General features: G+C 47.6%; 1 protein-coding gene across 1 annotated transcript in view; it reads left to right on the top strand.

The window, feature by feature from the left end:
- The window catches only part of LOC143297662 (uncharacterized), a 14,011-nt gene that overhangs the window by 483 nt on the left and 1,028 nt on the right, over positions 1 to 12,500 (top strand). Inside the window, exons 2-7 of the mRNA XM_076610082.1 lie at positions 1,301 to 1,432; positions 3,026 to 3,151; positions 4,463 to 4,582; positions 6,669 to 6,800; positions 11,317 to 11,468; positions 12,070 to 12,178. Of these exons, the coding sequence (XP_076466197.1) occupies positions 1,301 to 1,432; positions 3,026 to 3,151; positions 4,463 to 4,582; positions 6,669 to 6,800; positions 11,317 to 11,468; positions 12,070 to 12,178 (771 nt within the window). The remainder of the gene's footprint in view (positions 1 to 1,300; positions 1,433 to 3,025; positions 3,152 to 4,462; positions 4,583 to 6,668; positions 6,801 to 11,316; positions 11,469 to 12,069; positions 12,179 to 12,500) is intronic.

Here is a 12,500-nt window from a genome sequence, read left to right as displayed (position 1 = left end):
AGTGCAGGTAAGTCTCTGTGTGTGTGTGTGTGTGTGTGTGTGTGTGTGTGTGTTTTGTGTGTGTGTGTGTCTGTGTGTCTGTGTGTGTGTTGTGTGTGTGTGTGTTGTGTGTGTGTGTGTGTGTGTGTGTGTGTCTGTTTTGTGTGTGTGTGTTGTGTGTGTGTGTGTGTGTGTGTGTGTGTGTGTGTGTGCGACCATCCTGAGGCCAGTCTGTGGAACCAACGGCGTCACCTACAGTAACCTGTGTCAGCTGCAGTGCAGGTAAGTCTCTGTGTGTGTGTGTGTGTGTGTGTGTGTGTGTGTCCGACCATCCTGATGCCAGTCTCTGGAACCAACGGCGTCACCTACAGTAACCTGTGTCAGCTGCAGTGCAGGTAAGTCTGTGTGTGTGTGTGTGTGTGTGTGTGTGTGTGTGTGTGTGTGTGTCCGACCATCCTGAGGCCAGTCTGTGGAACCAACGGTGTCACCTACAGTAACCTGTGTCAGCTGCAGTGCAGGTAGGTCTGTGTGTGTGGGTGTGTGTGTGTGTGTGTGTGTGTGTGTGTGTGTGTGTGTGTGTGTGTGTGTTTGCCAGAGGACAACACTTTTCTTGCCATGGATTCTCTTTCAGTGAGCCAGGTGCGCGTTGCACAGAGGACCTCGGTGTACCATCTCATCCGAATGACTAGACGCCCAGTTTGATTTTTTTTTTTCTTCAGTTAAACTTGGGAGAAAGGGCGAGCGGGGTTCAAACCCAGATCCTCACGGACACCGAGTGGGTATATAAGCGTCTTTAACCATTCAGCCACCTTGCTTCTCGGGTCTTTTTGGTTCGGTGGAGTTGGTTGAGGGTTAAGGTTAGGGGTGGATGGGTTAGGGTTAAGATTATGAGTGGGTTAGGGTTAATGTTAAGAGTGGGTGGGTTAGGGTTGAGGTTAGGGGTGGGTGGATTAGGGTTGAGGTTAGGGGTGGATGGGTTAGGGTTAAGATTATCGGTGGGTTAGGGTTAATGTTAAGAGTGGGTGGGTTAGGGTTGAGGTTAGGGGTGGATGGGTTAGGGTTAAGATTATCGGTGGGTTAGGGTTAATGTTAAGAGTGGGTGGGTTAGGGTTAAGGTTAGGGGTGGGTTAAGGTTAGGGTTGAGGTTAGGGGTGGGTGGGTTAGGGTTGAGGTTAGGGGTGGGTAGGTTAGGGTTGAGGTTAGGGGTGGGTTAGGGTTGAGGTTAGGGGTGGGTTAGGGTTGAGGTTAGGGGTGGGTGGGGTGAGTCGTCGGGATGATACTGAACCTGAAACTGAAACTTCTGAGTTGTAATCATTTCCAGGGGAGTACTGCTGGCTCACACGGGGGAGTGCGGAGGGAGTGACGCGGCGAACTGCGCATGTCAGCCCGTGCTGAGACCCGTATGTGGGAAGGATGACGTCACCTACGACAACGAGTGCCAGCTTCAGTGCCAGTGAGTGACAGTGTGGGGGTATGCAGCCATTGTCGGTAGTTCCAGAGATCGACATAAGCTTACACAGTTGGGCCAACATCGAAGTGAGAGCTGAATGATCAGTGGTTTCTTCACTGCAGTCAAGTGTGCAACCATTGTCGGCTGTCCCAGAGATCGAAATTAGCTTACAGTTGGGCCAACAGCAAAATGATAACAGTATGAGCAGTGGTTTCTTCACCCCAGTCATTGGAATTCACTCGCAGCAGCTTAGTCTTTCGTGATGGAGTATGACTCCCAAAGCTAGATGGCAAAACTGCACTGGCTCTTGGTGCTGCAGCCTTGGGGGCAAGTTGGTCTTTGGGGCCCATCCCAACGCCGACTGTCCTAAAACCCTCTAGGCCGAGAGAGTGGGGATGCAACTTGGGCAAGACACTCTGGACCAGATAGTCGGGACAGCAGTTGCCTCCTCTGCTGTCCTTATGGTCATAGTTGAAAACGAATTTCATCGTCACACTCACTCACTCATTCCCTCGACCGCTGGGGTCGTTGGGGGGGACATGAGGAAGATGTCAGTTCGCCACGCCGTTCTGTTGGCAGCTGTCGTGAGGAGATCTGGCATCGTCATTTTGGTCCATTCCTTGACGTTGTCGGACCAGCTCTTTCTCTGCCGTCCCCGTCTGCGCCCTCCCTCTACAGTCCCTTGCAGGATGGTTTTGGAGAGGGTGTTATGTCGTTTGACGTGACCAAACCATGCCATCTTCCGTCGTTTGACAGTCGCCAGCAGTGGTTCTTGGGGCCCAACAAGGTTGCTGACCAGGTTCCGCACATAGTCATTGGTCTTGTGCTCCTTGTAGGAGATGTGTAGTAGTCTCCTCAAGCATTTGGTTTCATCATACATTGCTCAAGTTAGTAACCTTGGGTCTGTCTCTCTGTTCTCTCTGTTTTATTGTCTGTCTGTCTGTCTCTATCCGTAGCATGATCGGTTAGGCGTTGGACTTTTGATACACTGTTCACCAGTGATCAGGGTTCCTGTCCCTGTTTCCTGCATAGTGCTGTGTCCATGGGAAAGACACTTTACTCTGATTTTCCTCACTCCATCAGGTGTGAATGGGTACCTGACTTCGGCTGGAGGAGGGGGTGGGGGTGGGGGGGTATAAATGGCAGAATGAGAGGATTGGGCGCCACATTCCTGTGCTGAGTTCCAGACACAGTGGGTGTGCCCTTATTGCCGTTAAAGGCAACAGGAACCTTCAATTTTTTTTTCTTTTCTTTTTTTAAAAAAAATCCCTCTCTCTCTCTCTCTGTCTGTCTCCGTTTCTGTATGTCTCTCCATTCTCTGTCTCTCTCTGTCTCTCTCTGTCTCTATCTCTCTGTGTTTGCCTGTCGCTCTCTCTGTTTCTCTCTCTCTAACTCTTTTTCTCTCTCTCTCGTGCGCGCGCGCTCTCTGCATCTCTCTTCAACTCTCTCTGTCTTTGTCTGCCCCCCCCCAACCCCCCCTCTCTCTCTATCTGTCTCTGTCTATCTGTCTATCCCCTGCACTATCTACCTACCTACCTATCTATATCTATCTCCTGCACCACTGATGCTGTGTCCTGGTGCCACTGACGGCTGCAGCCAGGTCGTCAAGAAGCATGATGGGGAGTGCCAGCAGCCCCAGGTGTGCCAGTGTCCCCGGGTATACGCCCCCGTGTGCGGGGTGGACGGCCACACCTACCCCAACTCCTGTGAGCTCCACTGCAGGTAGGGGGTGGGGGGGGGGGAGAAAGGAGGGGTGCTTTTGTTGCTTTAAACATGATACTATTCGCAAGACCAGACGGGCGCAATAGCCAAATGGTTAAAGCGTTGAACTTTCAATCTGAGGGTCCCGGGTTCGAATCTCGGTAACGGTGCCTGGTGGGTAAGGGGTTGGAGATTTTTTCCGAATTCCCAGGTCAACATATGTGCAGACCTGCTAGTGCCTGAACCCCCTTCGTGTATATACGCAAGCAGAAGATCAAATACGCACGTTGAAGATCCTGTAATCCATGTCAGCGTTCGGTGGGTTATGGAAACAAGAACATACCCAGCATGCAAACCCCCGAAAACGGAGTATGGCTGCTTACATGGCTGGGTGAAAACGGCCATACACGTAAAAGCCCACTCGTGTAATATACGAGTGAACGTGGGAGTCGCAGCCCACGAACGAAGAAGAAGATTCTCAAAAGCAAGTGAAGACATTGCGAACACACAGAGCAGCAACAAAGCCGGGGGTTATCATATGATGTGCTCAGAAAACTGCTCATGCACACAGTGCACACACAACACAGCGGCAGTATTACAAGCAACATCAGATATGAAATATGAACTAGATGACGGGATGAACTCTGAAAGGAAAAGCAAAGTGGTTTTTGTTGTTGTTGTTGTTGTTGTGTTGTTTTCGTTGTTGTTGTTGTGTTGTTTTCGTTGTTGCTGTTGTTGTTGTTTGACATCACTCTTTTTGTTTGCATGGTATGTGTAGAAAGAGGGATGTCTGTAATGTTTCAATGCCCCTCTATGGGGAATCAACTTGTTTGTCTTGCTTTGTCTTGCTTTATATTTCGTTTTTGTCTTTTGTGTCGTTGGAGCGTGTGGAAGGTTTAGGTGGTGGAGGGAGAGAAGGGGGCGTGGGGGGTGAAGTGTTGGAATGATGTGTGGAGGGGAGGAGTGTTTGTCGGTGGGTGGGGTATGGGGGGGGGGGGGGGCGGGAGGAGGATGCGGTGGCAGGGTGTGTGTGGTGGGGGGCAGGGGTGAAAACGGTTTAAATTGTCAAGCATTTGGTCCCATAGAAACGGATGTGGTTTATAAGCGCATCTGCAGATCAATGTCTCTTGAATGTGTGTGTATGTGTCTGTGTGCGTGTGAGGGGGAGAGAGAGAGGGGGGGGGAGCAGGGAATAAAATTGAATCTCGTAACTGGGTTCGATGCATGGGAGAGAGAGAGAGAGAGAGAGAAGGGGGGGGGAGGGGGGGGGGAATAAAATTGAATCTCGTAACTGGGTTCGACGCGTGACTGTGATTTCTTTTTGCCCCCAAGGAACGTGGATCTGGGTCACGAAGGGGAGTGTACCCCGGACTGTGCCTGCCCGTTGAGTTACGTCCCTGTGTGCGGCCGGGACAACGTGACCTACAGCAACGCCTGTGAACTGCGATGCCAGTGAGTCCCCGCCACCCCCACCCCCCCACCTCCCCCCCCACCCCCCCAGCCACCCAGCCACCCCGCCCCCCCCCCCCCCAGCCCCCCACATTCCCCTTTTCTGTGTCTGTGCTTCTTGATTGAAACGTAAACGTAGAGTGTGAGTTTGTGAGTTTAACGATCTAATGGCATTTCGCCCATTCTTAAGGTCAAGTCGTTCGTGGCTATGGTCTGTTCCGTGTAGGGTGGTGTGGTCGAGGCGTTCGTCCTGGTGTCCTGTGGGGGCGTGTAGTCCTGGCTAGCGGTCCGGTGGGGGGCATGGGGGGAGGAGCAGGAGGGATTCCTCGCTGTGTCCTGGCCATGGATGTGCTGGGGATGTCCGTGTTTGCGGTCCGAGGATGGTCCGCGTGGCGTCCTGACTGTGCTCGGGTTTGGGGGAGTCCTGGCTGTGCTCGGGTGTTGGAGTCCTGACTGTGCTCGGGTTGGGGGAGTCCTGGCTGTGGTCGGGTTTGGGGGAGTCCTGGCTGTGCTCGGGTTTGGGGGAGTCCTGGTTGTGCTTGGGTTTGGGGGAGTCCTGGCTGTGGTCGGGTTTGGGGGAGTCCTGGCTGTGCTCGCGTTTGGGGGAGTCCTGGCTGTGGTCGGGTTTGGGGGAGTCCTGGTTGTGCTCGGGTTTGGGGGAGTCCTGGCTGTGCTCGGGTGTTGGAGTCCTGACTGTGCTCGGGTTGGGGGAGTCCTGGCTGTGCTCGGGTGTTGGAGTCCTGGCTGTGCTCGGTTTGGGGGAGTCCTGGCTGTGCTCGGGTTTGGGGGAGTCCTGGCTGTGCTCGGGTTGGGGCAGTCCTGGCTGTGGTCGGGTTGAGGAGAGTCCTGGCTGTGTTCGGGTGTTGGAGTCCTGGCTGTGCTCGGTTTGGGGGAGGCCTGGCTGTGCTCGGGTTTGGGGGAGTCCTGGCTGTGTTCGGGTGTTGGAGTCCTGGCTGTGCTGGGTTTGGGGGAGTCCTGGCTGTGCTCGGGTTGGGGGGAGTCCTGGCTGTGGTCGGGTTTGGGGGAGTCCTGGCTGTGCTCGGGTTGGGGGGAGTCCTGGTTGTGCTCGGGTTGGGGGGAGTCCTGGCTGTCGGTCCGAGGCTGGTCCTTGCGGCGTCCTGGCTTTGGTCGGGTCGTGGGAGTCCTGGTTCTTAACTGATGATGATTGATACTTCTATACCTTAAAATAATTACCACCCATCCCCTGTCAGAGATCAAACTCTAAGCGCTTTACAGGAACGGAGTCCTACTCTTAGGCCTTGAGCTGCTGATTTATGTAAAGGGCGATTATTCACAGTAAGGTGAATTACTCCCCTTAGTCTTGTCGAACACAACTTGCTGTCGTCGTTGTTTTTGATGCTCTTATTGGTAGCAGTAGCAGTAGTGGTCGTGTTATTGTTGTTGATATGTATCTATAGCGGTTATTTTCGGTCTGAGGCCTAACTCCAAGCGCTTTACAAACTGAGTCATTCGCATAATGGGCTGTCTACCTGGGCAGAGTCGACAGAGATCTGCCGTTAGGCGCTCATCATTCGTTTCCTGTGTCATGCAGTAAGGCTTCAGTCACTTGGACACACACACACACACACACACACACACACATATATATATATATAGAGAGAGAGAGAGAGAGAGAGAAAGAGAGAGAGAGAGAGGAGCTTACCACGACATTTTGCTGGGGGAAACGTCTTTGTTGTCGAGGGTTCTTTTACGGATAACCAGCATCCAGACCACCAATAAATGCCTAGTGTAATGGGAGACAATTCTAGCGAGTGTGGGATTCTACCACTCGGCCATCACTGTCTGTCTGTCTGCCTGTCTGTCTGACTCCTCATTTCCTCATTCTAAGTAAATTTGTATGATAGCTGGAAATGACATTAATGGTCAGGTTGCGTTCCGTGTATACATGATGGGCGCGCGCGCGCGCGCGTGTATGTGTGTGTGTGTGCGCGCGCGTCTGTTTCGGTGTGTTTGTGTGTATGTGTGCTGGTTGTTGCCCGTACATATGCATGTACCTGTGTATGCATGGTGTTCTGTACTACACGTTAAGCGTGTCAATTTGACATAATGTGTGAAGCTCGGGTTTCAGCAACATCAGTCTTCTTCACGAAGGAGAGTGCGGCAAGGGGGACAACAACGTCTGTGTGTGCTCAGAAAAGTACGACCCAGTCTGTGGGCAAGACGGAAAGACCTACACCAATGAATGTGAACTGAAGTGCTGGTAAAATGCTGTGGGGATATAACCCCTACCGATTGTTTTTGGTTGGTTGGGTTTTTTTTGGTTTTTTTGTTTTGTTTTGTTTTTTGATGGGGCGGGGGGTGGAGTTGTAGGCCTTTGGAATGTGTTGGTTGATAAAATGAATGAGTTTTGCTATTGCATCAGGTATTGGATTAGTTCTTGAATATAGTCTTTTGCTACACTGCATTAAGAAAAGCAAGCGAGGTACGTTCCCTTTTTTTTATTTAAAAAAAATATATACTGGTTTGGTATAATTATGGTCTGGAATGTAAATGGGTTTTTTTTATAGTTGCCTTTATTTTAAGTGTCATCAGAATATTCAGCAGAGTCAGTATTGTGTTCTGGCTATAATGTACAGCGCACTTTACAAAATAATGTGGGATGATGAAACAGAGAGAATGCGTGCGCGCGCGCGCGAGCGCGTGTGTTTGTCTGTGTTACAAATGGTAGCATATAGCTTTTTGAACCTCAGTCTAACAAAACTGTACGGCTTTGTCGTATATAGTCGATTGGTAAACGATCTGCTGTTGCACACACGCACACACACACACACACACACACACACACACACACGACACCTAGGACTTTGTCGTAGTACTTGATGACTATTCTACGCCAAAGAGTTATCTTATGTTTTATCCCAACACGAAAAAACACTTGATGAACGTCCTTTTCAAAAGTGTCGTTACTTCGTGCTAAACACTTCAATAACGTTCTATGCAAGAGTGCCGTTGTTACGGGAAAACACTTGATAAACGTTCTGTGCAAGAGAGTCGTTGCTACGTCAAAACACCTGATAAACGTTCTATGCAAGAGTGCCGTTATTACGGGAAAACACTTGATAAACGTTCTATGCAAGAGTGCCGTTGCTACGTGAAAACACCTGATAAACGTTCTATGCAAGAGTTCCGTTATTACCGGAAAAAACTTGATAAACGTTCTGTGCAAGAGAATCGTGGCTACGTGAAAACACTTGAAAAACGTTCTATGCAAAAGAGTCGTTGTTACGTGAAAACACATGATAAATGTTCAATGCAAGAGAATCGTTGCTACGTGGAAACACGTGATAAACGTTATATGCAAGAGAGTCGTTGCTACGTGAAAACACTTGAAAAACGTTCTATGCAAGAGAGTCGTTGCTACGTGAAAACACCTGATAAACGTTCTATGCAAGAGTGCCGTTATTACGGGAAAACACTTGATAAACGTTCTATGCAAGAGAATCGTTGCTACGTGAAAACACTTGAAAAAAGTTCTATGCAAAAGAGTCGTTGTTACATGAAAACACATGATAAATGTTCTATGCAAGAGAATCGTTGCTGCGCGAAAACACGTGATAAACGTTCTATGCGAGAGAGTCGTTGCTGCGTGAAAACACGTGATAAACGTTCTATGCAAGAGAGTCGTTGCTACCTGAAAACACCTGATAAACGTTCTATGCAAGAGTGCCGTTATTACGGGAAACACATGATAAACTTTCTTTGCAAGAGAATCGTTGCTACGTGAAAACACTTGAAAAACGTTCTATGCAAGAGAATCGTTGCTGCGTGAAAACACGTGATAAACTTTCTATTCAAGAGAGTCGTTGCTACGTGAAAACACCTGATTAACGTTCAATGCAAAAGTCCCATTGCTACAGGAAAACACTTGAAAAACGTTGTATGAAAGTGTCGTTGCAACGTAAAACACCTGAAAAACGTTCTATGAAAAAGTATTGTTACTACGTGAAACACTTGAAAAAACAAAACAAAAAAACGTTCGATGTAAGAGTGTTGCTACTACCTGAAAAAAACAACGTGATAAACGTTCTATGCAAGGGTGTTATTAGTACGTGAAAAACACTTGATAAACGTTCTATGCAAGATTGTTGTTAGTACCTGAACAACGCTTGAAAAATGTTCCGTGTAAGTGCCCTTGCTACGTGAACACACTTGATAAACGTTCCACACAAGAGTCTCGTTGCAACTACGTGAAAACCCCAACAAAGGCTGTGTGTGTGTGTGTGTGTGTGTGTGTGTGTGTGTGTGTGTGTGTGTGTGTGTGTGTGTGTGTGTGTGTGTGTGGTTTCAGGGGGGTGGAGAAGGCGAGGGATGGAGAGTGTGGGGCCGGGGGTGGGGGTGGTACCACCTGTGTGTGTGACGGAGCCGTAAAACCCGTCTGTGGACTGGATGGGGTCACCTACCCGAACGAGTGTCACCTCTCGTGCCAGTGAGGTTTAATGGGGTTTTTGTTGTTGTTGTTGTTTTGTTTTTCTTATTTTATCTTATTTTATTCTATTTCTATATCCATTCTTCTTCTTCTTCTTCTGCGTTCGTGGGCTGCAACTCCCACGTTCATTCGTATAGTATCCACACGAGTGGGCTTTTTACGTGTATGACCGTTTTTACTCCGCCATGCAGGCAGCTATACTCCGTTTTCGGGGGTTTATTTTATTTTATTTTATTTCATTCCATTTTTATTTTTTATAACCATTTTATTTTATCTTTGTTTTTTTTTTTTCATTTCGTTTTATCCTATTTCATCTTTTTTTTTTTTTTTTTTTTTTTAGCCAGCTGCTGTTCTGAATTGATGTTGGCCGCCTTTCTTTTTTCTCTGTCTCTGGACCTTGTAATTGGAATGAACTTCCTCTTTTGCTTTGTCAGGTCTCCACACTCAGCTCTTTCAACTCTGGCCTTAAAACCCACCTCTTCCCAAAATAGCCTCCCTTCCCTGCCTCTTCCTTATCTTCAGTTTTGGGTTTTTTTTTTCCAATTTTAGAGTTATGCATGCGTTTGAATGACTGGTGCGAAAGTGCTTTGATTTGTCTCTGCATAATATTCAGCGCTATATAAATATGATAATAATGATTATTATTATTATTATAATTGTAGGTGTCACTTTCATTCTCTCTTGTCTCCTGGTGTTTCTTGTCTGTCTATGTCTGTTTCTCTCTGTCTGTCTTTGTCTCTGTCTCTGTTTCTTGTTCTGTCTCTGTCTGTCTGTCTCTCTCTCTCTCTGTCTGTCTCTGTCTGTCTCTCTCTGTCTGTCTGTCTGTCTCTGTCTGTCTGTCTCTCTCTCTCTCTGTGTGTCTCTGTTTGTCTGTCTGTCTTCTGTCTGTCTCTGTCTGTCTTTCTCTCTCGCTCTCTCTCTGTCTCTGTTTGTCTGTCTGTCTGTCTCTCTCTGTGTGTCTGTCTGTCTCTGTCTGTCTGTCTGTTTCTCTCTCTCTCTCTGTCTGTCTGTCTGTCTTTCTCTGTCTGTCTCTCTCTCTCTGTCTTTGTCTGTCTCTGTCTGTCTGTCTTTCTCTCTCTCTCTGTGTCTCTGTTTGTCTGTCTGTCTGTCTGTCTCTCTCTCAGAATAAAAGATATATTTGTGCAGGAGTGGGACGAGTCAGTAATGTCTAAAGATATGTATCATAACTACAGACTGTTTAAAACTGGTTTTCAGTGTGAGCAATATTTGGACTTTGTGGATAAAAAGTGTTTTAGGGACTGTTTGGTAAAATTACGGCTTGGTTTGCTTCCAATAAATGGATCATTTTTTAGAAGAACATTCAAATGTAATTCAAATTACGCATGTAAATGTTGTAATGTGATCGAAGATAAAAACCATTTTATAAACAATTGTGGCCTTTACAATTACCTGCGGCAAAAACATCTGAACTCTGAAGGTCAATCGTATGTTCACTTGCTGAAGAATGGTTCTGTTTACAGTATTCGTAAACTCTGCATTTATATATTTAATGCCCTGAAGATACGACAGGAATTATGTGACAACAGTGATGAAAGTTAGAATTAATTTACTATGCACAAGAAGCACTTTTGTTCTACAGGTTTAAGTTAGTACGTATTTTACATTTTGTTGTGGCTGAGTGATCACCATATTGTGTACTTTTGACCTCTTTCTAGGGGCCGGAGACCTGGAGATTAAAGTTTTGTTCTTGTTCTTGTTCTTGTTCTCTCTCTCTCTCTCTCTCTCTCTCTCTCTCTCTCTCTCTCTCTCTCTCTCTCTCTCTCTCTTTCGTGTGTGTAAGATCAAACTCCTGTCCTTTCTGCAACGCTGAAGAAGACGAACGCCATTTTCTGTTAGTATGTCCACTGTATCAGTTAATCAGGGAAAAATACCTCGTGAAAATGTCCAGAAACATAAATGAATACACAGACTTAGCGTTACTTTTACAAAATGAAAACAGGCTCATGACTCGCTCTGTGGCAATGTATATTTATTACGCCTTTAAAAAGAGAGAAGAAGAAATGACATGATTATATAACTTTTCAAAAAACCTTAAAGTTACTCAAGGAAATGTCATGAGCCAATAATCTTTGTCTACTTTTTCAGTTATGAAATGTTGTGTCCATGACATTGGTCCCTCCCCTCTTTATTTTCGGTATTTTGTGTGTCGCAATTGTATGTATATACCTCCTTTGCAAACAGGCCGGTGGCCTTGCAGTAAAATATTTCTGAGTTCTGAGTTCTGAGTTCTCTCTTTCGTGTGTGTGTCTATGTGTGCATGCGTTTCCAGCGGCGAGGGCAAGGCGCATGAAGGGCCGTGCAGGGCTGGGGACCAGGGCTGTGGGTGCCTTAACGTGCGTCAGCCAGTGTGCGGTCAGGACCACGTGACCTACAGCAACCCCTGCACCTTGCACTGCCAGTCAGTGACTCCGGCTGCTGCTGGTGTTGTGCTTCCTGTTGTCTGTTGGTGTGGTGGTGGTGGTGGTGGTGGTGGTGGTGATTATAGTCATGGTCGTGGTTATGGTGGTGGTGGTGATGATGATGATGATTGTGGTAGTGGTGATGATGATAGTGGTGATGATGGCGGTGTTGGTGGTGGTGGATGTGGTGATTATGATGGTGGTGTTGATGGTGGTGGTGGAGATGATGGTGATGATGAAGGTGGTGATGATGGCGATGATGATGATGATGATCCTCCTCCTCCTCAACATCATGACAACAACTACTACTACTACTACCACCACCACCACCACTATTGCTGCTACTACTACTACTACTGTCATTGCATGTTTGTTGTTTTTCCTACTACTACTACCACTACTGCTGCTACTGCTACTACTACTGTCATTGCATGTTTGTTGTTTTTCCTACTACTACTACTACTACTACTACTACTACTACTACTACTACTACTACTACTGTCATTGCATGTTTGTTGTTTTTCCTACTACTACTACCACTACTGCTGCTACTACTACAGTCATTGCATGTTTGTTGTTTTTTTCCAGCGGCGTGACCAAGCGTCACGATGGACCGTGTGCAGTCCACAAGCCGGGCATGTCAGCCCCCTGTTTCCTCTGTCCGGCCTCCTATGTTCCCGTCTGTGGGGTGGATGGAAACACCTATGATAACGTCTGCTTCCTCGACTGCAGGTAGGTGTGTGTGTGTGTGTGTGTGTGTGTGTGTGTGTGTGTGTGTGTGTGTGTGTTGGATGGCAACACCTATGATAACGTCTGCTTCCTGGACTGCAGGTGTGTATGTGTGGGTGTGTGTGTGTGTGTGTGTGTCTGTGGGGTGGATGGAAACACCTATGATAACGTCTGCTTCCTCGACTGCAGGTGTGTGTGTGTCTGTGTCTGTGTAGGGGGGTGGAGAGAGAGTGAGAGAGAGAGAGAGAGAGAGAGAGAGATTCAGAAACTTTATTATTCAAGGATAAAGATTTTAGGCATTACCTGTTATTCCAGTCTGTCCTTG

Source organism: Babylonia areolata, chromosome 23, assembly GCF_041734735.1.
Source record: "Babylonia areolata isolate BAREFJ2019XMU chromosome 23, ASM4173473v1, whole genome shotgun sequence".
NCBI classification, from domain to species: Eukaryota; Metazoa; Mollusca; class Gastropoda; order Neogastropoda; family Buccinidae; genus Babylonia; species Babylonia areolata.
Note: the sequence above shows the minus strand (reverse complement) of the source record. Positions and strands in the feature narration are given on the sequence as shown.